At 42.2% G+C, this 25,196-nt stretch overlaps 1 protein-coding gene across 3 annotated transcripts in view; it reads right to left on the bottom strand.

Moving 5' to 3' along the window:
* Positions 1-25,196, bottom strand: part of TBC1D23 (TBC1 domain family member 23) — a 1,834,851-nt gene that overhangs the window by 868,958 nt on the left and 940,697 nt on the right. For all 3 annotated transcript variants that reach the window (XM_044071377.1, XM_044071378.1, XM_044071379.1), the window contains exon 8: positions 13,168-13,271. In XM_044071377.1, the coding sequence (XP_043927312.1) occupies positions 13,168-13,271 (104 nt within the window). The remainder of the gene's footprint in view (positions 1-13,167; positions 13,272-25,196) is intronic.

The following is a 25,196-nucleotide window of genomic DNA, read 5'->3' as shown; positions in this document are numbered from 1 at the left end:
CAATCAGAGGAGAAGTTGTGCAAAAGAATTAAAGAGCTGAAGGATTTTATCTGGGAGGGGAAGATGGCAACAGTCAAGTGGGATAAGCTGATTCTTCCAAACAGAACAAGGCAAAGTGGGATTACCCAATTTGAAGTGGTATTTCAGAGCTACACAGTTAAGGCTCCTATACATAGGAAAAGCAGAAACATACAATTGAAAGTGGAAAGGGATCATGATGATGAAACTGGGGGAAGCTCAAGAAATAATGTGAGACTGGGACTTTGGATACAGATCTTTAAGGAAAATAACAATAATTGTACAGAATATTATATTCATAAAGCAGCAGAAAGTATTCTGAAAACTAAGCTAACAGGGGAAAGGAGATTATGCCAAAAGGGATGACTGCAATTAGGGATACACACAATAGGCAAGAGAGGGCTGGAATTTATTGGAGAAAACTGACAAAAGAACCAAGGAATTGGGAGCAAATAACTGAAGAGGGAAATGTAACAGAATGGGAGGATGCCAAAAATTTATTTGGACTGCAGGTTAGGAATTGCTTTCCCAATCAAGGACTGGGATCAGAGTACAGGCAAAGAGAAAGAAACAGGGGGGGGGGGTCTAAACAAAAGACCAGCACTGGCAGAGTTTTTAGTTAAATTTGTTACAGAAGCTGCTGTTAAAAAAGGAATTATTAGTAGTACAGCATATAAAAAGTTACATGATCACTATAAGAATCAATCAGAAGAGGTTAGAAAGGATTGGGAAGAGAGACTGGATAAGTAATTCACAAAGAAACAATGGAGAGGGATGTGCATCTCCCAAATATGCAAAAAAAAAAAAAATCTATAAGATTTAGGATTTTTGCTTGGAAATGTTTGCATAGGTATTTTTATATCCCAAGTAGGCTCCAGAGAATTTTTTCTCAGACAGACAGCAAATGTTGGGAGGTGTGATGGACAAGAAAGAGGTAAATGGGAACATTTTTTCTAGGTGCGTAATGAGTTGGCAGACTTTAAAGATTTGCTGCAGACTACTCTATCAGAGATATTGGGTGAGCAAATTGGTATACCTAGGGAAATTATTCTTCTGAGCTAGGATACAGAATCGAGACTGCCTAGACATAGTAAGGCCTTGACGAGTCTAATTATTAAGGTTGCCAAAAAACAATTACTAGAAAATGGAAATTAAAGTCTAAACCAATTGTACTAGAAGTAGTGAATATAGTAACAGAGCTAAAACAACTGGAACTGAGATCTTTAGAAAAGGGTAGGAGCAAATTACATACAAAGATGGGAATTGTGGGAAAAATACATACAGGGGAAAAAGAGGTTTAAAAGAAGGCAGGATTTAAATGAGCTATGTAATGTCTGACTGACAATGATTGGCTAGACTATAAGTAATGTATAATGTTTGCAATTAAAATTACATCAGTATGGTTTGTGATGTGTAATGCTTGCAACTAAGATTATGTCAATATGGTTTATTTTCATTTATACAAATGCATGACTGCCTATGTCATAAGTGTTAATTTAATAAAGATGTGTAGGACGAGAAGACCAGACCAAAGCCTTGACAGCTCAGGAATTCCTGAGAATGTTAGGCCACATGGCATCTCTTATACCCATGTTAGCTCTAACAAGATTCCACATGTGCAAAATCCAGTGGGCCCTAAAAAACCTATGGAGCCAACATCCCCAACCCATGGACTCGCCCCTTCCCCTACTTCTGTGCCTAAAAAAGGAAATACAGTGGTGTGTGTCAGCACTGCACCTCAACCTAGGAATCCACCTGCAGGTTCCAGCCCCCCAACAACAGCTCTCCACAAATGCGTCAGACCCTCCTCAGCCTTGTTGCCAAACAGGCGGTCCTGATTTAAAGGAGCACCCAACAATTTAGCTTTAACATGATCAGGCAAAGATTGCTCCTTAAGCCAAGCATGCCTTCTGAACACAGACCCAGTAACAGCAGCCCTGCAAGAGGCCTCTAATGAATCAAAACCACATTGCAAAGTATGTTTTCCAACTTGTTCAGCAGAATGCATTCAATCCTGTAATTCTTTATTTTCCACACAGTCAGGAATCAACATAATTTTCTGTTTAAGCAGTCCAATAACATGTTGCAGATACTTTAACATATGAAACTGGCAGTTTAAAGCCCTAATGGCCAAGGTTGCAGAAGTGTAAACCTTCTTACCCCATCTATCCAGCGCCCTGGAGTCTCTATCAGAAGGGGTAGGATTTTTAGCAGTAAAAGCCTCAATGCCCTTGGGCCCCTGTGAAATAGTCTCTGGATCTGCAATAGGATTTTTAAAAAGGAACTTGTGGGACTCAGGGACCCTGTAGTATCTGTCAGGTTTTCTGGGAGCAGGAGGCGGTGAATCAGGGGCCAAACTAGATTCTGAAAAAGCATCATCAACAATGTCTAGTACAGGAGGAATAGCTAAAGGCCTATGCGGAGGTAGGAGAAGGAAATCCCTAAGCCTCTTTTTTGAATCAGAAAAATCCTGGCTCTCCCAGTGGAAATGCTCCCTTAAAGTATGCAAGGTTTCCTCAAAAGAAAAATCCTCAGGAGGGGAAGCAGAGGGAATGGAGTCTTCTGCATCAGAATCTTCATAAGTAGATAAGGGCAAATCCAGATCATCAGAAGACTCAGAAAAAACTGAATCCTGATCAGAAGAAGAATCAACTTCAGTCCTAGGCCTCTTAGAAGGGGGGCGGGGTTGGCTACACCTGATTAGAGTTATTAGATCTTCAGCCATTCTTATCATTTGTTTTTTAGGCATAGAGGCCTGAGCATAGATGGGTAGCTTGTTCCAGAGTATAGGAAGTCTCTGGGACAGGAATCTATCCCTCCAGTGTGTCCTGTTTATTGTGGTGACAATGTTTAGGCATGGATCGAGATTTAGGCCTAAGTAAAGAAGGAGGCGTCGGTTTAATATCCAAGTCCATAGGCCTGAATACACCCTCAGAAGCCGGTGCCTGCACAGCGGCTCCGGATCCATCCAAGGTAGACACATCCACAGGTTCCATAGTTGAAGCATCTCATGGCATACCGGACTCTGAATAGGTCTCAGTAGAGGCCTGCGAATCAGAAGTAGAGGGCATCAGGGGCTGCGAAAGCGCCTCACTGAGTACCAGTGAACTGGCGACTGGCTTAGGAGAAGCATCGTCGGCAGTTTTGGACCTCAGCGGCCTAAATCTGTCCTTTATCTTTGAGTTTTTTCAGAATCCCGGTAGTCGGATGTTTAACAGACGACATTTCTGGATAATTAAACCGAGAACCGAAATATTTAGAGGTGAAAATATACCGTTGACAGACAGTGCGCTGATTAAATAAAGCACAAAACCGACAGCAAGGTACATCGTGGTCAGGGCCTAGGCAAGTAATAAAGTATGAATGAAAATCTTTATGAGGTATTTGCTTTCCACAAGTAATGCACTTATTAACTTTTACTGACATCGGTAAGAAGCAAGAAAAAGTTTCCCCAACGGGGTACTTAGCTTTAGTTGAACACTTCGGTTCTGAAACTCGAAAACGAAAATTTCAGGAGTCAGCCGACCAGCACTTGCGAACTGCTTCTGCTTCGGGCACTGCACGGCAAGAAACACTGATGTAATGACGTCAGCTGCATATTTTATACCCCTGATGACCTGACGTCATGGAAGAAGGGACAGCAACCGATGCAGGACCCAAGATTTTGTTTATCAGGCCGACTGAGGGCTACCTGCAAGCAGATAACCCAAACGTAATAACTGCAACAGTGAAACATGAAGAACATCCGCCATCTGAAATGATTCCGGGATTTCAGGTGCCTCAAGAACCTGCTCAGACGCCTGAGGCGCACGTTGGGATTCCGGCCTAATTTTCTTAGCCTTCTTCCTCGGCGGCTTGTCGGACAGGCCTACCACTCCTTCCATACCGAGCGCTAAACAACATAGTCTTTGATTCTCTAAATATAACTTCAGTGCCGCGAGGTGGCTGCGAAGAGTTGTGGAGTTGAAAGATTTGCAAATGGGGGAGGACATATGGTCGTGGGCCTTGACTAAGCAAAATACGCACTTCTTATGTGTGTCCTTGTGAGGAATTTGTCTCCCACAAGCACACTTCCCCTTTCTAGCTGACATGTAAGTCTAATCAAAAAACAAAGAAAAAAAACAACAGGGCACTTATCTGTATTGGTCGAAGAAGCGGTTGTCTGGTCTTGAATGGAATCGTAACCGGTCGTCTGAAGAAACGCGATCTGCTTATGGAACTGGCAAACAGGAGTCCAACGTTCACTGCGGCAGAAAAATTCTGATGAGGGTGCGTGCAGACATCACTTTTATATCAAACATCGGTTTATGGCCCTGGTAAGGGATGTCACACACACCCTCCTGGAACAAAGACTTTGGTATACTGCCCAGATGGTGGCGTTGCAGACAGCAATTCCCTACTGTTATGAATACTGCAACATGAGAATAGAAGGACATCTCAGACTTGATTGCAACACTCTCATCCTTTGGAGTGGAAATGACACAGTGAAAACTGCAATGACTCATGTAAGAAGAAATAAAAAGGTTTAGGATTGGACACACTGCTGAATTCATACTTGGGATGCCAAATTCATTACTTGCTGGGCATTCTCCATTGGATGAAATTATAAAGACTGGAGAGTGTTTATTTCTACCCCAGTGAAAACAATCCTATGTGACTGGATCAGATGGGACTTATTCCAGTCACCTCCTTACCAAAATAGAGTCACTAAAGCCAAAGAACTGGTCAGTCCAGGGATGTCACCAAGGAGTCCCTCAAGGAAGCCAGTCATCCAGACAGGGAAACTCACTGAGCTTATACTTCTGCAAGGCTTTAACCATGAAGGCCTATACCTGGGGGCTGCTGAGAGCCTAAATGGCCGACCTTTGCTATGAAGTGGTGCACACCCAAGGCAAAGAGAAGACATGTCCTATGTAGACCCTAGAAATTGATGTGGCAAAAGACATATATCATGTTCAGTGATACCATTCAGAATTTGTGATGCACCAAAGGTATGATATCCTGGGCATTCAATATCCAGAATGTGATAGAAGGGATGCAAGTTTCATGACAAAACAGAGGCCTTCCTACCCCTTCAATACCAACAAAAAGAGGTAGGAGTAAAGTCCTTGGCCTCATTCTGAGGAAGAAACTACCACTATGGCCCAGTACGTAGTAGTGATTAGGTCTGTCCTAATAGGTCTGAGAAGGCAGTTTAATGTCTTGTTGGAGCCCTTTTGGAAGATTACTTAATAGTCCTGACAAGCAGCTATTTGTGACCACATCTAGAATCCAGCTTACCAAGCTAAGGCAAATACAGAAAAAAACACCTCCCATGACCAGCCCCTGACTACAGTCAGTTTCAGGAAGGCCAATGTCTGCAGACACATGCCTCAGCCTTCTACGCTACATATTTTCAGCACAGTCAAAATGACAACAGGTCATGTTTAACTTTATTCTGAATGCTGCAGAAAGGGCCTCAACATCTTCTTCCTTAAGCCCACACTCAATGAGGAACGAACAATTTGGACAACTAGGAATGAATGGACTCTATAAAAGTAAGAGCAACAGTTCACAGCTCTAAACCTCAAACAAATGAGAATTGAATAACCCCTTTTTCACCACCTACAATGTTTTAGGCACCATGGTGTGCCAGAAAGGTGGCAAAATGCTTTGGTCTGCAGATTTTCTACTGGACTGAAAAGATTATTAAGGAGTCAAAAAGTGAATATCTGGTCAGAATCATTCTCCAACTTTTTTTGAGATGCAGTAAACGTGGCCAGGTGCTACCATGCTGAAAATATGCCATACTTGATGAATGGCTCCACAGGAGGGATGGCTTACGTCTTTTCCTTCTATTTCCCCTAGTATATATAGAGGCATTTTTACGGGAAGAAATGGGTGCCAGAGGCACACCAGTGAGTATTTATAAGGCTCAACACCTCTCCAAAGGAGAAAGCACACAGTGGGAAGCTGAAGGATGAGAAGGACACAGTTACCCTTACCCATCAGATATTATTCCTCCATGTTCTCAAGACTCTTCTTGATAGCTGACAGAGAGGTAATCTCCTGGCCATTCAAACAAGGTTGAGCTCTGATGCACAGATGAAAAGTGTGGTATTCATTATGCAATACAAAACTTTAAGGGGCAAAGTGAAGGAAAACTGGAGGATACCTGCCAAAAATGGAGTTAGCAGATGAAAGACCTGCAAGAATTACCCATTTTAAATACTTAAACCTTGCTTGTGATATAAATAGGACCTGCTGGAGAGAAAGGGATGTATGCCAGAGACTATCGCATCTATGGAACAGGCTCCCCTTCCATGTGAAGCAATGTTCCTTCCTACCCCCAAATTCAAGTGCAACTTGGACAATTGGATGGGAAACTGGAAATTCATCCCTGGTTTGGCAACTATGTCTCTAATGGACACAGGTAACCTGTAAATGGTTCCTCTCCCAGGCTCATGCTCACACTTATCAAGGGTATCAGAACTTGTTAGAGATTTGGGATGCATGGCTAGGCTTAAAAAAGCCCTTGAGGCCATTAGCCTAGTAAACACCTACGAACCTATGCAGCATCCAGTGTTGCTGAAAATTACCAGGGAAGGAGCAGCAGTAATGATGTACATAACAACACAGGAGGGATTTGTACATGTAAAGGAAGCAAGGGACAAAACTCCAGATAGCAATGAATTTCTACAAAATCCCTCCCACCACACTTTGCAATATGTCTCAGCCAAAGACCGTCTTATACACAATACAACAGATGCTGTGATGAATACCAAAAGGAAATAACAGATTTTACAGAAAGCTACTGTCCAGAGAGGCCGCAAAATCAAGGTGCACAATGTAAAACAGCTAAGAATCATGTTATTCTTTCTAAATGGCACATTAGGGGATGGATTAAATGAAAGCAAAAGCAATCAGTGATGACAAAAAAATTGTTATTTTCAGATGTATCTAAATATTAAACTTGAAACAACTCTTTCTGTTCAGGTTCACAACAGTAGCGCCAGGTCACATTATTCTAATGAAATGTGAAGCTAGTCATCTGTGACAGACAAAACACACTTAAAGGACTACTACGGGCAAATGATGAAGAAAACATATATTTTTTATCTTGCCATGATTTACTACACCTCCCAAAGCTGCCTTCAGCAAAATAAGTACTCATTCCTAATTTTATTTTGCTTTTACTCTTGTCTGCCCTCATGGGGGCAGACATGGTGATTCCTTTGGAAAGCTAAATCTGTCCTATAATGCAGACTGTGAGGACAAATAGCCCTACCATTTGTTGTCAGACTAGACTTCCATTCACTTACAATGGAACTCCTGAAAAAAACTGCCAAGTTTGAGAGTCTGCAGCTCATATGTCATTGACTGGTATGCGCTGAGTTTTACAAATGTTGTTCCTACTGATGTGCTACACATTCACTGAAAGAAACTTGCAAAAGTGTCAACAAATTACTGAGTGCACTACCTATAATATATAACATTAAGTATCCTGTTTTTTGTTTATTTTGTTCTTTATTTCTTTGTTATTTATAGCACTTTGTGTACTGTGTATTTTTCTAGCTAGTTTCACTGTGTGTGAGGTATTAACTGGAAATTATCCACTTTTGTTAAGCATCTGTTGGGTTGTTTATTTCTGATAACTTGTTGCAGTTAAACTCTTTTTTTCTAGAGGCTCCTTTAGCTGTTTAAAACTTTAATTTAAAGGCTCACTGCTGCTTTTCAGTTGTGAGATACATTTCTGCAGTTTGTTTCCCACCCTCCCTCCCTGTTGGTATAGGGTTTATAGTTGGTGGCTTTGCAGTTGCCCGCCCCTAGTGTAAATTTGATCTGGAACCCTCCTCCCAGTCTAGTGTAATTACCTCATTCTACCCAGTACAGGGAGAACATTTGAGATGGCCAATCAGCTTAGTTTCTGCTACTCCTTTCTCTCTTTCCACAAAAAAAAAAAAAATTATCTGCTTTTACTGTATTTGTGTTTCTTCCTACTTTATTTTGTTTTTGCGTCATCTTAAAAGTACTCAATTGCATTTATTACTGCTTGGTGTAACTCATTCTAAGACTTTTAGTTTAAGCACTTGAGCTTCAGACCAGTTGTTTTACATTAGGAAGGTTTGTGGTCTGCACTGTAGTGGCAGAAGAGGTAGCTTACATCCTTCTAAGTTGGGAACTGCTGATTGAGGGCTCAGTGTCTTATTCTAAAAGTGTATTAATTCTGGTTTAAGCACTTGGGCTTCAGGCCAGTTATTTTACATTAACAGGGTTCGTGGTCTGCACTCTTGTGGGAGGAGAGGCTGGACTCTGCCCTTCTGAGCTGGGAATTTCTAGTTAAAGGCTTATAGTGCCTGCATATTTGAACTGCTTCTTACTGAAATTGGTACACCTTGTTTGCTGTAGCATAGACTAGATCCAGGCCTGCTGAATCTAGCTTTGTTTGTATGCTTGTTGTTTGTTTGCTTGTTATTTCCCTGAAAAGCTAATTCCACCTAAAATGCGGCTTTTCAGTGCTTCTGTGGATCCCTAGTGATATCTGCATTGCTTACTGTACTTATTTCCTTGTTTCACTTGAAAGAAAGTTACTGTTTGTCATTTTTGCATTTAAGTTACCTGTAACACATCGCATTTAAGTTACCTGGCACTTGCTCACTAAAACAATTATACAAGTCAGCACTAAACAAATTAAAAGAACTACACCCTCACAAACTCCCCTTGAGTACCTTGTTCCCCATTGGCCCTTTTTTCAATTATAAAGGAATTCCCAATACTATTCTAGCATGTCCAAAGGTCAGTTGTCAATCTCCTCTCCGGTCCAGCTGGTGAATCTGGGAATCTTGAGGCAATGTTACAACTGCCTCATGTACACAAGACAACCCTCTCCTCCTCCCAACAAATTCCAACACATGTGAGAGATGCAACCATATAGCCAAACTGGAGGCTAAGCTCTCTCAACTCAGTACTGGCGTAACCAGTCAGGAGGAGAAGGAAACCACACTCACTACAATTCCAGTCTCACATAGACCTACCACGACAGCAAACCAAACACAAACACAGAAAAACATACCCGAAGGCTCTAAATAAAAATCTGCCTAAGCAGCAGAGACTTCCAAAGCAGACACCCAAGCAACCGCTACCCCAAAACAAAACACGTGCAACACATAGCTCACAAGGCCAGTGTGCCGAACAGTCACAGCCCTTAAGGCTAAACAACACACCTGATACACTTGTAATAGGTGACTCTATCGTCAGGCACACTGACGTCCCGCTCACCAAGTTGAACAAGGAGAAGGTCACGGTGAGCTGCCTGTCGGGCGCTACGATCTGCCACATAACACAAGCACTCAGGTCACTCCAAGGCAAGTACAAATATGACTCAGTCATTGTCCATGCTGGTGTGAATGACCTGAGACGTACCTCCCTGGACTACATGAAGAGAGACATAGAGGAGCTCTCTGAGCATGTAGCCCAGGCCGCTATGACCCTGACCTTGAGTAGCATCTTACCCTCACCAAGAATGATGCCACAATATGAAGACAAGATGATCAATTTCAATAACTGGCTTAAGTATTGGTGTCATTCAAAGGGGATCCAATGCCTGTCAGCCTGGGATGACATGCTTGACAAGCCACGATGCTTCGCTAGGGACGACTTGCACCTGTCACCCCTGGGCTTTTGGCAAAGGCTCTTGCTACCCCCATAGTGCCTTTTTTAGGCAAGGCTCAGAAGACAAACCCACCTCCATAGGTATCACAAGGGATAAGAAACTAAGAGTAATGCTACTCAATGCCAGAAGTCTAAGGGGTTGGGAGGGTGGCCTAATGGTTAAAGTGTTTGTCTTACAAACACAAGGTGCAGGGTTCAAGTCTCCCAAGGGATAATTGGCTAGACTTAAAATGGCTCGCAAGGGCAGTTAGCCTAGTACTAACCTATGAACCTATGAACCTAAACCTCAAGATGCACGCACTCGAAACTCTCCTTAGCATGGAAAACATCGATATCTGTGCAGTAACAGAAACCTGGTTCAAGGCTCCCGAGAGCACCCCAGCACTACCAGGTTTATACCTCATACCATGCTTTTCGGCCCCAAAACTTGGACTGAACCACAAAAGGAGGGGGAGTATCAATATTCGTCAAAGATACCCACACCTCCAGGTTGGTGGCACAGCACGAAGCATCAGAGACTATCCATGTGCAACTAACAGTGGTTAAAACTGCCTTCCAGTTTATAGCCTGCTACAGACCACCCTCCCAAACCCAGGAACCCCACTCGGCCTTCCCGAGAACACTGGAAAATATGAAGGTCTCTCCAAACACCATTATATTGGGCGACGTCAACTACCCAAACATAGACTGGGAGCATTACTCTAGCTCCAACACCCTAGCCCAAAGGTTCCTAGAATTTATAAACTCAAATGCTATGAAACAACTTGTTACCACTCCCACAAGAGTTGAAAACATACTGGACCTGATCATCACCAACATGGGGACTCTATGCTCCAGACCAGAAGTGTATCCCTCACTGGTAAGATCAGACCATAAACTAATCTCACTGGATATTCACATCCTGACCCCACCCCCTGCCCAGAAAACCACAGTGAAAAACTTCTCTAAAGCAAATTTCACACTCCTCAAAACCGAGGTGGAATCCTTCAAAGCCACCGGGCCTGTGGAAAATACGGCCCAGACTGCAGAATCCTTTATAAACGCATTCTATGAACACCTTCAGGAATGCATGGATCATGCAATCCCAAATAAAACCAAGACTCAATCCTCCAAAGGCAGGCGTCCTGTCTGGTGGACCCCAGCCATAAACAAACTATACAACAGAAGGAGGAAACTACTACATGATAGAGCAAAATCCCAAAAAGGGAAGGCATCTCTGATCAGTATTAGCAAAAAACTACGGGCACTCATAAAATCGTCTAAGGCCAGCTTCGAGAGAAAAACTGCACAGGACACTAAGGATAATCACAAGGCTTTCTTTAGTTATGTTAGGAACCTGGGTGGGAATTCCCAGATATGCTCAGAATTAGTCCAAAATGACAAAAAATACACCGAACCCACAGACATTGCCAACATCCTAGCTGACAGGTTCAGCGCAAATCCCCCCCCCCCCACCAAAAGAGCAAATACCTATCCCAGCAGAGTGCTGCCCCCCCTGACATCTCAGATGCTCAGGTAAGAGCCGCCCTCTCCAAAGCAAAAAACACAGCATCAATGGGACCAGACGGCGTCCCGGGCTGCATCCTACATGAACTCCAAGAAGAGCTAAACCCAAACATAAAACTACTGTTCGATCTCAGCCTTACTACAGGATATGTACCCAAAGAGTGGTGTACAGCAACAGTGGTCCCCTCTCCACAAAGGTGGTGCCTCAACGGATCCTGGAAACTATCGCCCCATAAGCCTGACTAGCTTGGTCTGCAAAGCTATGGAAAGGATCATCATGGACCTCATAAATAAAGATACTGGGGACCTACAGACACTGGATCCTACCCAATTCGGCTTTGTTAAGGGCAGATCCTGCCTCTTAAACCTGGTTGATTTCTTTGAAACAGTCACCAAGGCCATTGACGAGGGGAAGGTGGTCCACACAGCCTACCTGGACCTCGCAAAGCCTTCGATACAATACCCCACTCGGGCATTATAGATAAGCTCACCAGCTTAAATATAAACCCCTATGTCACTAGATGGGTTGCAAACTGGCTCAAGGACAGAACCCACATGGTTAGAATTGCTGGAGCCATGTCAGACTCCAAACCAGTTACAAGTGGCGTCCCACAAGGCTCAGTCCTGGGACCTCTCTTGTTCGGTATATATTTCTCGGAGGTACAGGCCAACACGGAAGGACTGTGGCTGACCAAGTTCGCAGATGACTGCAAACTGGGCGCCATAATCGACTCTCCAGCCGACACAAGCATCCTCCAAAAGGGCCTCATAGAAACAGACAACTGGTGCCAGAGCCATGGCCTCAAGCTAAACGCCAAAAGTGTATTGTCATCCCTTTGGCAAAAACAAAGTGCCCACAAATTACCACATAGGTGGTAATCCATTAAGTACAGAAGAAGTAATTAGGGACCCAAGTTGATAGCAATCTCTCATTTGACAACCACGTGGCCAAAGTGGTTAGAAAAACATTTTATATAGCCCACCTAATCATGAAGGGATTCACATTTAGATCAGGGGAGGTCATCATGCCTCTTTACTCATCCCTCATCAGGCCCATAATTGAGTACAATGCCCCTTTTGGGACGTACCTTACCAGACACCTGCAGCAACTGGAAAGACCCCAAAAGTACCTCACCAAGAGGATCAAAGGGCTCAAACAGATGCCATATGCTGCCCGGTTAAAGAAACTCCAGCTCTACTCAGTGGCATACCGCCTGCTCAGAGGCGATCTGTGCCTGACGTATAAAGCAATGTCCAACCCGGAATTAATGGACATGCTGCACCTCAGAAAATCCAAATCCCATCGAGCCACGCACTCGAGAGACTTGAACCTCAGCACTGAAATAAATAGGACATGCTGGAGGGACAGATTCATAACCCAGAGGCTCCCTTCACTCTAGAATAAAATCCCAGTCTAGGTTAGGCAGAGTCCCTCATTGACTCTCTTCAAGAGGAATCTTGATGAGTGGATGGGAGATCGTAGGTTTACCCCGGGTATCACTTCTGTGTCATTGTTAGACAGAGGCACAGTATACTAACCTCGAAAAAGGACATAGCAAAATTAATTTAAAATGGGTGGCGAAAGCCAAACACACTCTGGCAAGGCTTATAAATGCCCTAGGGCAGATAGCCTATTATGAACCTATGAACCTAATTGCTCTATTTTCACAAGGTAGCATTATACCTGACCTTTACCTACCTTTCAATAATGAAATCACCTACATGACATAGACGATAAGGAATTACAAAAAGAAACAATGTGGGGACTTCATAAAAAATTGAACAGAGACCTGTGCAGTTGGAAAAAAGTGATATTTAGACCACACTTTCCTTGCATGTGCTTTGCTTGGAATTAGATTATTGCAAAAGAGCAGCAGTCTGTAGTGAGAAAAAAAATAGCAGTGCTGTTTGGGTAGAGTTGCCCTTTAAATAAAATGAGAAGTAAACCTTTAATAACTACAGATTACAGTATCTGGAAAGTTACAGTAATACCTTTCTGAAAGATGCTGGAGTTTTGTTATGATAATAAACTGATAGAGTGAAAAGATCTTCAATATCTTCAATATCCAGATTACAAGGAGAGCTTTCTAGGAATCCTACAACAAATAAGGAAAACATTTACTTTACTAGACAAACAAAATACATTTTCAAGAATGATTTCCTACTGTAGAAATTTACTAGATATGATATCTGGCAAACTCAAAACTTTACATTTCATGTACTGCAAAATTTTCCACTTTGTTTCTAAGTACACTTACAAATGGCCAGCCATTTTAAATGTTCTAATCTGAATTAACAAACACTGCATCGCAACTTTCCAGTGTTAGCAATTTCCAGACTTGTTTTCTGGACTTCAGTCTTTACTAATAATACAAGTAAGACAAATACAGCTGTAATGTGCTAAAATAAAAACTGCAATCAATTTGCATATTAACTAATAATTCAAAATTCTAAACACTAATATTTTCAAGCTGAAATAAAACCAATAAAAAACAAGTTAGTAAGCTGGGGTGTTGCTGAACTCGAGAACACTAACAACAATATCTAAGCATTACTCGTGAACTTAGCAGTTTCAAGATTTTTAAAGTCTAAAACATTTTCTATTACTTCTGGGACTAGACACCTTCTGAAAAGATTCCTCAGCCAGAAGCTTTGTGGGAACAGGCTTACCAACACCTGCAGCACCATCTTTTTCTACAAATGTACCCTTACAGAGATGCGGTGCTCTAACAAATCAGCAATACAAAAAACAGACTTTGCCGTGATAAAATATGATGCCTGCAACTTACTGTGGGGCCCAGAATGTAAACCTACTAATCTGATCTTCCTAGTGGCCAAAAAGACTAGGTCCGGGAAGCAAAAGTGAAGTACAGTTGTGTACACTTACCATAAATGTAGATGTTCAAGTGTATTCACTGTTGCAGTCATCACATTTGGGTTATCTGCCTGCAGGTAGCCCTCAGCCGGCCTGAATACCAGAGTCTTGGATTCCTGCATCGGATGCTGTCTCTTCTTCTATGACATCAGATCGTCAGGGGTATAAAACAAGCAGCTGAAACCATTACATCAGTTTTTCTTGCCCCAGATGTCAGGTGTCCCCACAATGGGAAGCAATTATATGTTATGGTACCCCTCCAAGAAAAAGCAAATACACCAGAAAGCTTAAATACACCAAACAAGAAGAAAAGTTAGAGCCGAGAGAAGTCAGGGGGCCGGAGGGGGGGTAACCAGGACTGCAAGAGAGAATACACTTGAACATCTACATTTATGGTAAGTGTACACAACTGTACTATGTTCTTCGTGTTTCACTGTTGCAGTCATCACATTTGGGTTGATTCCCAAAGCTAAGGAAGGGAGGAGGAAGTTAGAGAGCATTAGGGCTAACTATTAAACCCTGCAAGACTGCCGTGGCAAAACCAGCTCTGGATTTAGAAAAAATAGACATGTGGTAATGCTTGGTAAAGATATGTACAGAGCTCCAGGTAGCAGCTTCTAGGATGTCTCTGGTGGGGACACCTCTGAGAAAGGCAGTAGAGGTAGATGCAGCCCTGGTGGAATGTGATCTTATCCCCTGTGGGGTAGGTTTTCCATGGTGCTTATAGCAGAAATGAATGCAATGGGCTATCCACTTAGAAATGTTTTGCTTTGAAATGGCCTTCCCCTCTGCCCATGCAGCAAAGCAAACTAGCAGCTGTTCAGATTTTCTGAGAGGCTTAGTCCTGCCCAAATAAAATCTAAGTTGTCTGTGCACGTCCAAATAGTACAGTATTCGTTCTTCTTTGTTTTGCAGATTTGGGAAAAAGGTAGGCAAATGAATGGACTGATTAAGGGCCACACTAGCCACCACCTTGGGCATAAAAGAAGGATTGGTCCTGAGGGAAACCCTGTCTGCATGGAAGATAATGAAGGGCTCCACTGCCATGAGGGCCTGTAATTCAGAGACTCTTCTTGCTGAAGTGATGGCTATGGCTAGAAGGAAGGCTGTTTTCCAAGAAAGGAATTTCAACTCTGTTGTTGCAGCTGGTTCAAAAGGAGAGATAGTGAGCTTTTCCAATACAAAGTTAAGGTCCCAGGCTGGAGTAGGGGCTCTCCTGGAGGGTCAAACATTTTTGGCCCCTCTAAGGAATTGCTTTAGCAGGGGGTGAGAGAAGAGGGGTGGTTCAGAATTATAATCTGCTGAAATGGCAGAGGCATGAATTGTAATAGACGAGAAGGATAGGCCCTTGTGGAGCACTTCTGTTAAGTACTGAAGAAAATGAGGTAATTTGGGCATTGTTGTGCCCATCCCCTGAGTCTGGCTCCAGGAACAGTATCTTTTCCACTTTTCAGCATAGGATTTTCTAGTACTAGGCCTTCTTGCCTCCAGAATGACATCTAGCACCTGCTTACTGAGGGATGCTATTGGAGAGCTTAAGGAATTAGCCAGGCTGCAAGGTTCAGGGTTTGAAGCTGAGGGTGTAGAATCTGGCCCGCCTGCTGGGACAGCAGGGGAAGGGGTCTGAGGCAGGTACCATGGTTCCAGCAGTGTCATACTGCACAAGAGGGGATACCAGTGCTGGCATGGCCAGTCCGGTGCAATCAGTATAGTCCTTGGTTTGTCCTGTTTGATCTTTAGCAAAATCTTCGAGAGGAAAGGCAGAGGGGGAAAGGCATGAACTGAGAGGCTTTCCCAGGTAAAGGACAGGGTATCCACTTTCCAAGCTTGACTGTGGGAAGTCCTTGTGCAGAATTTATCCACTTGGTAGCTTTGAAGGGAGGCAAACAGGTCTATCTCTGGGGTCCCCCATTTGTTCCTCAAGAGTTTGAATATTTTTGGTTCTAGTTTCCATTCGTGTGGGTCCATGAGATTTCTGCTTAGGTCGTCTGCCAATGAATAAAGCTTGCCTGGCAGGAACTGAGCTTGTAGGTGCACTTGGTAGCTCAAGGCTGTGTTCCACAGAGCCATGGCTAGTTGCAAAGAGGGTACAAGTGGGTTCCCCCCTGCTTATTTATGTACCACATAATTGTGGTGTTGCCTGTCTTTACCATTGATTGTCCTGGAAGAATGTGGTCCTTGAAGGCTGTCAGGGAATCCTGTACAGCTAACATTTCTTTTTGGATGATATGCAGGTGCATCTGTCTCAGGTTCCATTTGCCCTGAATGCACTGCCCTGCCAAGTGAGCCCCCCATACATAGTCTGATGCATCTGTTGTTAGGGTTTGGGCAGCAAGGGGTAAAGTGAAAGGGAGCCCTTTGTTGTTGTAGCAGGTCTCTGCCCACCAAAGGAACTCTGTCTTTATACAAGGAATGATAATTCCAGGTCCTGAGAATGTTGACACCATAGGCTTTCTAGATACCATTGCAGTTTCCTCATATGCAGTCTTGCACATGGAATTAGTAGAATGCAAGAGGCCATGAACCCCAGGGCTTGCAGAATTTTCCTTGAAGATAGCTGGGTCTTTGTGGCCAGTTGTTTGAAGTAGGTTGTTAAGTAAACTTGTTTCTCTGGAGTGAGGAAAGCCATCTGGGAAGTTGTGTTCAAGCTTGCTCCCAAGAATACAATTTGTTGGCAGGGTATTAGGTGAGATTTCTTTTCATTTATGGTGTACCCCAGTGAGTTTAGAGGTTTCTTTATGAATGCCAGATGCTTTAATAGCAATTCCTAGCTTTCTGCCTGAATCAGACAATCGTCCAAGTATGGGTATATTGGAATATTTCTCTGCGTGCAAAATGCAATAGCTGGAGCTAGACATTTTGTAAATACCCTGGGCGCAGTAGATAAGCCAAAGGGAAGTGCAGAGAACTGAAAGTGCATGGCGCCTGCCCTGAAGTGTAGGTATTTCCTGCAAGATTCCCTTACTGGAATGTGCAGGTAAGCTTCCTTTAAGTCTAAGGTTGCCAACCAGGCATCTTTGCCTATCATAGGAAGCATCTGTTGAAGTGTTAGCATCTTGAATTTTGGGATTACCAAAAAAGTGTTTAGAATAGAGAGGTCCAGGATAGGACGCCAGGAGTGGTCTTTTCTGGATACCAGGAAAAGTCTTGAATAAAAACCTTGTCCCCTTTCTTCTGCTGGAACAGGCTGAATAGCCCTGATACTTAGGAGAGAGAGAACCTGCTGTTGAGCCTCTGCCCACTGATTTGGGGATAGGTCTGGCCAACCGTTTGGGGCTGGTAGGGTGTGAAAGTGGAATCTGTATCCTTGGGAAACTATATTCAAAACCCATTTGTCCTTGGTAATGACTTCCTATTTTTTTTGCATGCAGGGCGAGCTTTCCTCCTAAGGGAGCAGGTAGTTGAGCAGGGTTAAGGTAAAGTCATTGTGCCATTTTTCCGTAGGGGGGATCTTACTACTCCCTGCTTTGGAAGTGGGAGCCCCCCCACTGCTTAGGCCTGTGCATAGCCTAAGACTGTAACCTAGGTGGTCTGCTGTTCCTGGGTTTGAACTGAGAAAGCCTGGAAGAGGCTGGAAAAGACCAATTCTTTGAAGGCCAATGCATACTAAATCTGGGAGGCTATACTTGCAGGAAATCTTTAACAGTTTGCATAGATTTAGCTTTTTCCTCCATCTTTTTGAGGACGACTTCTGCTTTGTTGCCAAACAGGTGGTCTTGGTTTAAGGGAGCATCCAGTAATTTAGCTTTAACATGATCTGGCAAGTTTTGCTCCTTAAGCCATGCGTGCCTTCTAAGTACAGACCCAGTGACAGCAGCCCTGCAAGATGCTTCTAAAGAGTCAAAATCACATTGCAAAGTATGTTCACCAACTTGTTCCGCAGAATGCATTAAATCCTGTAATTCTTTGTGTTCAGCACAGTCAGAAATCAACATAATTTTCTGTTTAAGCAGCCCCATAACATGCTGCTTGATACTTTAACATATGAAACTGGCAATTTAAAGCCCTAATGGCCAAAGTAGCAGAAGTATATACCTTCTTAACCCATCTGTCCAAGGCTCTAAAATCTCTATCAGAAGGGGTAGGGTTTTTGGCAGCAGTAGCCTTAATGCCCTTTGGTCCTTGGGAAATGGTCACCGAATCCGCAGTAGGATTCTTGAAGAGGAACTCGTGAGAGTCAGGTACTCTGTAATACCTGTCAGGTTTTCTGGGAGCTGGAGGTAAAGTGTCTGGGGAAATGCTAGATTCCAAGAAAGCATAATCTACAATGTCCAGAATAGGAGGGATAGCTAAAGGCTTATGTTGAGGAAGGAGTAGGAATTCCCTAAGCCTCTTTTTGGAGTCAGAGTAATCCTGGCTTTCTCAGCGAAAATGCTCCCTAAGAGTGTGCAACGTTTCACCAAGAGAGAAATCTTCTGGAGGGGAAGCAGAGAGACTGGAATTCTCTGCATTAGAATCCTCATAGGTAGAAAGGGGCAAATCCTGGTAATCAAAAGAAATAGAAATAGAAATATCAGATTCCTGATCAGAAGAATCAGAAGGAAAATCAGTTCTAGGTCTCTTAGAGGGGGAAGGCTGGCTTCCCCTAATTAAGGTAATAAGGTCTTCAGCCATTCTAAGCATTTGTTTTTTAGGCATATGGGCCTGAGCATGCGGTTTGGACGTTGATTGTCTAGGCGTGGGTCGAGAAGATGGCGCTGGTTTAAAATGCAAGTCTGTAAGCCTGAACACACCCTCAGAAGCCGGTGCCTACACAGCAGCTCCGGACCCATCCAAGGTAGAGACATCCGCAGGTTCCATAGTCGAAGAAGCATCTCGCAGCATACTGGACTCCGAATGGGTCTCAGTAGAGGCCTGTGAATCTGAAGTAGTGGGTATCAGGGGCTGCAAAAACGCCTCACTGAGTACCGGCGGACTGGTGACTAGCTTAACGGAAGCGTTGCTGGCAGTTTTGGACCTATGTGGTCTGTCCCTGTCTTTATCCTTACTTTTCTTTGGAATATCAGTAGTCAGATGGCTTACCGAAGGCATTTCTGAATAGTTAAACCGAGTACCAAAATAATTTGCTGCAAATATAGACCGACGATGAATACTTCAGGGGTTGAAAAAGGCACAAAACCGACAGCGAGGGATGTCGCTGTCTGGGCCTAAGCAAGGAATGCAGTACAAATGAAAATCTTTAGGAGGTATTTGCTTTCCACAAGTAATACAATTGTTAGCTTTTACTGACATTGGTTAAGAGCAAGAAAAAGGATCCCCAACGGTGTACTTAGCTTTTTTGAAGACTTCGGTTCTGAAACTCGAAAATTTCAAGAGTCGACCAACCGGCATTTGCGAACTGCTTATGCTTCGAGCACTGCGTGGCAATTAAGACTGATGTAATGGCGTCGGTTGCATGTTTTATACCCCTGACGTCATGGAAGAAGAGACAGCATCTGAAGCAGGAATCCAAAACTCTGGTATTCAGGCCGGTTGAGGGCTACCTGCAGGCAGATAACCTAAATGTGATGAGTGCAACAGTGAAACACGAAGAGCATCCACTGTTGCTGAAAGATCCAGGCTCAGTGCAATGAGATGTTAGGGGACAAGACTCCAAGGTTCATCATAACATGTCAGAAATGGGCGGACTGGCTTAGGTTTCTGTTGCTGGTTGCCGCACAAACATATTGTCTGCTTTAACAGTATGCAAGGAACTATAAGACCTAAATTTCTTGTTTCTGTTTTTATGGTCCTAAACCTAGTATATACTTGTAGTATTTTAGCAATAAGCATCTACAGTGGATATAAAAAGTTTAGACACCCCCTGTTAAAATGCCAGATTTTGTGATATAAAAAAATGAGACCACAATAAATAATTTCAAAACTTTTCCCGACTTTTAGGTGACCTGTACAATTCAAATGAAAAACAAACAACTCTGTTAGGGGAAAAAATATAAAAAATAAAAAACGTACAATAAGCTGATTTCATAAGTGTGCATACCCTTAAGCTAATACTTTGTAGAAGCACCTTTTGATTTAATTACAGCATTCAGTCTTCTTGGGTAGGAGTCTATCGGCATGGCACATTTTGACTTGGCAATATTTGCCCACTCTTCTCTCTAAATCTGTCAGTCTGTGAGGGCATCTCTTGTTCACAGCCCTCTTCAGTTCACCCCACAGATTTTCTACTGGATTTAGGTCTGGGCTCTGGCTGGGCCATTCCAAAACTTTAATTTTCTTCTGGTAAAGCCATTCTTTTGTTGATTTTGATGTATGCTTAGGGTCACTGTCATGTTGAAAGATGAAATTCCTCGTCATCTTCAGCGTTCTAGCAGACGCCTGAAGGTTTTGTGCCAAAAGTGTCTGGTATTTGGAACTGTTCATAATTCCCTCCACCTTGACTAAAGCCTCAGTTCCAGCTGAAGTAAAGCAACCCCAAAGCATGATGCTGCCGCCACCATGCTTCACTGTGGGGATGGTGTTCTTTTGGTGATGTGAAGTGATGTTTTTGTGACAAACGTACGTTTTGGAATTGTGGCCAAAAAGGTCAACCTTGGTCTCATCAGACATCTTCCCACATGCTTTTGGGAGACGTATTGTTTTGCAAATTTTAGCAAGGCCTGGATGTTCTTCTGTGTAAGAAAAGGCTTCTGTCTTGTAACCCTACCACACAGCCCAGACATATGGAGAATACAAGAGATTGTTGTCACATGTAGTACACAAACAATCCTTACCAGAAATTCCTGCAGCTCCTTCTGTAGGTCTCTTGGCAGCCTCCCTGACCAGTTTTCATCTCGTCTTTTCATCAGTTTTGGAGGGACGTCCAGTTCTTTGCAACATCACTGTTGTCCCATATTTTCTCTACTTTTTGATGACTGTCTTCACTGTGTTCCATGGTATATCCAATGCTGTGGAACATTTTTTGCACCCTTCTCCTGACTGATACTTTTCAGCAATGAGATCCATTTGATACTTTGTAATCTCTCTGCGAACCATGGCTTTTGCTGTAGCAGGCAACTGAGTACATGTCAGAAAAATCCTACTAGGACAGCTGAACTTTATTTGGGGTTAATCAGAGTTTCTTTAATTGATGGCAGATGTGTACCCAAGAAGACTAAAGGCTGTAATTAAATGAAAAGGTGCTTCAACAAAGTATTAGTTTAAGGGTGTTCATACTTATGCAACCAGTTTTTTATTTTTTATATTTTTCCCCTAACAGATACGTTTGCTTTTCAATTGAATTTTACAGGTTATATGTCACATTAAAGGTGGGAAAAAGTTTTGAAATGATTTACTGTGGTCTCATTTTTTTAATCACAAAAACTTGGCATTTTAACAGGGGTGTGTAGACTTTTTATATTCACTGTACATCGCCTCATACTAATTTGTGATGGTCTCATCTTTTTTTTCTTCTTTTGTTCTTTACTGGGCTGTTGAACAATATGGCAATAGCATGCAGCACTGTTTTTACATACCTGTATACAGTTCAAGAATGTTTCTGTTTTTTTTTCTTCTGCTTAAAATTGTGGTGTAACTTAAGTACAAAAGCTCTGTATACTTTAAATGAATGTGAAATGATGTTACCTGTATTAAATGCTTCTAATAAAGCATATATAAAAACACATCAGACATTGCAAGCAGGGATTCATTTTTGGCTCTGGGATCCTTCTGTGTGAAGACTAGACGTGCTCCCTTGCATTCCTGTCAGTTCCAATGGTGCATCCAGTTTCCTCTCAGATTCGAAAATATAATGGCAGGCTGTTTAAAATTTGTGTGCTCCAGATATGCATCTGGATGTGTGAATGCAGCACAATGGACTGGTTAATCCAATCAGCAGTTAGTTCCCACTCTGCACTAACTGATTTTTGGTATCAGCTTTAGCCCCTGGGACCACGAGGTAAACCAGTACTGAAAATGGACGGACTTTCATTTGGCTTGCATTACCGCGTTAGACTTCACGTCTGTTGAAGCTATACTATATAACAAGACATGCCAACTTGACAAAAACTATTTATTTGAACTTTTACTATCCATAAAATATTTCTTATGTTCAATCTTAATTTTCTTGGACCAAGTCATACTGATTGTAAAAGTCCTACTCGGTTCATGTCATCCTTATGTCTAAGATTTCATTTGTGACTGCTACAATTAATAATGTCTAATCAGAAACTTAAAAATGCCTAAAATTGTTTGACTTTTTTATTTTTGTTTTTACATTTTATAATGTATAAATTGTAATCTAAAATTTTCTAATTGTGGAGCTTTTTTCTGCGGGCCTCCACTGAAAATGGGACTTTCTGGCCCAGTGGACATTCCCGGTCAACAAATGTCAATAATTAAATAACTAAATAAAATCTACTAACTCAGCCTTGGGAGCAGCTTTTAAGAATACTTAAGAAATCAATGCTATGAGAAAGAGAATCAAATTATTACAAAACAGAGTGACAGCTATTTCTGAAGACTTAGCTTAGCTAAAGGGGATGGAGGGACAGCAGTAAATTCATTATGTCACTGTCTGGCTAGCTGAAAACATGGAGATAACCTTCTATATCATACCCAAGACCTACAGAAAGAAGAATTTCTCAATGGTCAGAGCAGGATTCACATTGAACTAGCAAGACTAACTTAAGAGCTTCAGGAAATAGTATATATATGTGTATGTGTGTGTGTGTGTGTGTGTGTATATATATATATATATATACACACACACACGTGTGTATATATATATATATATATATATATATATATATATAGAAAAACACAGACAACACACACATATATATAGGGCTCCTATCAGATAGTAGAACTTCTGCAAGTTCGAACCTCATATGGTTGAGACCATAAGTTCAAATTTGCAGACATTCGAGCATTTCAATGGAAATCTCCATAAGGGGAGGTTTCCATTTTGTTCAATGTGGTGCAATCTTGGAGTTGGTATATTTAAGTAGTGGGGGGGTGTGGAGGGTGCCTGCTTACAACAGTTTATTTTGTTTTTTATTCATAGACAAAGTTTTTTAACTTCGAACAGGATGATTTGAACATTCCATGTTCGAAGTTATTAAACTTTGACTATGTAATATATATATATATATATATATATATATATATATATATATATATATATATACACACACACACATATATATATATATATATATATATATATATATACATATACACACACACACACACACACACACACACATACATACATACATACGCATGTGTGCACATATATTCTCAGGCTACAGACCTATTTGTTCCTTTTTCATTTCACAGAGGAAGCAGAGTGAGCCAACTGGGGCCATCATTTAAGAATCAGCGGATGGCTTTATCTTTCCCCCCGTTTTTTTCATCATAAGGTCTCCAAGCATACTTAGCTGTGCAACTTAAAGGCATGTGCAATCAGCTGTACATGTTGAATATAACCTCACTTCCAGAATGCTGCTATCAAAGCAGCCCTGTACACCAACCCCTGAAGCAAAGGAGGTGATTTCTATAGTCATCAGAATGTTTATGAGTGCATGCAGCCCTCACCCACCCCCCTAGCTGAAACAAGAGGGCAATCCCCTTCACTAGTGCTGGTGCTGCTAATTGAACCATGGTTACCTAGGTCACAATCTCAGCTCCATGCTGAAGAGTTTATATTCTGGGGCCCAGCACATCCTATTTTTTTCTTTGTTTATAACAAACAGAAACATACAAATTCACTGTTTTTACATCAGTAATGGGCCATGATTATCTCCCAGTTTTGCTTGCTTAATGACGTTCTTAATCATGACTGCATCTATGGAAAATGTAAGGCACTCACACTATCCTTCCACTTAGGGTCATTTCTCTCACTGTGGTTTCTTGCAGTTTCATCCAAGTACTCTCTGTGGAAAGGTTCCAGGTGCCAGAGGTTCCCACTTGACTTGAGCACTCTTACTTGATGAAGGACCCTCTTAATCTCATCCAGCCCATGCCCCCCTTCTTTGACATCTTTTTGGAGGTTATCCACATTCACAGAAAAATTGTCCATCTCTGTGGAAAGTCTAGATATCATAATTTGTTCTAGGCACATAGTGGAGTGTATTATAGGTTGCATGAGTAATTTAAGGGGGAAAGGATCTTTGCAGGCAGGGGCAGACATTACCATAACAGAAAGAGAAGTGGAGCTGGTTACTTCTAAAGCAGAAGATGACACTGACAGAGTATCAATTGACTACCCTAAAAATTGTACATAGTACCGTGGATGTCAATTAAAGGGGTCTATATCAGATCATCGAAATGGCTCATTATCGAATGCCGTAACATCGAACTGCAAAACACAAACCCAAACAATATCGAAACCTCAAAATAGCGAATATTTTCCCCAGGGAAAAAATTTGCTGTTCCGAGAAACACACACACACCACAAACACATTAAAAAGCAGCAATCTACACACATACATTTAAAAGTTACATCTAACCCTACACTACACTGCACATACACTACTATCTATCGACTTACCTTAATCCAGACCCTAACCCTAAGGTCCATCACTACAGCACACTCACTTCACCTGCGCCCTAACCCTAACTCACTTAACCCACCCCTAACCCCAAATTCTCACTATCGCACACTCACCTCACCCGCGCCCTAACTCTCTTAACCTGCCCCTAACCCCACTTTCTGTCACAATCGCACACTTACCTGACCCGTGCCCTAACCCTAACTCACCCAACCCACGCCCTAACCCAAACGTCCACACAATCACACACTTAACTTAACCCAACCCATAACTTTCCACCGCATCGCTGAAAATAGCGAAGCCACAACAGCCAACCGAATTCTTTCCCTAGGAAAGAATTTGGTTTTGTGCAGCTTCCCTGTTTTCGGCGTTCACGATATTTGGTTCGATATTACATCATTCGAAATTCTGCCATTTCGATGATCTAATATAGACCCAATTAAAGGCATGGTATGAGCTTCTGAATATATTAAGACTAGAGGAATCATATTTTTGGATGTGTTTCTATTAGGCTACATAAAAGGAACTGAATAATTCTTAAGCAAATGGATACCCATTTCCCTTCTAAATATGGACTGTAAGCAGCCTATGAACATTGTGATAAAAAAGACTCTCTTTGTAAATTTACAAGTGACAATCAAATGTTCGATGAACAGTTAACTCTCTTAACAGTT

The sequence above is a fragment of the Protopterus annectens genome, chromosome 5.part0 (genome assembly GCF_019279795.1).
Source record: "Protopterus annectens isolate FY-2018-M chromosome 5.part0, PAN1.0, whole genome shotgun sequence".
NCBI lineage: Eukaryota > Metazoa > Chordata > Ceratodontiformes > Protopteridae > Protopterus > Protopterus annectens.
This window is presented reverse-complemented; position numbering and strand designations above follow the sequence as displayed.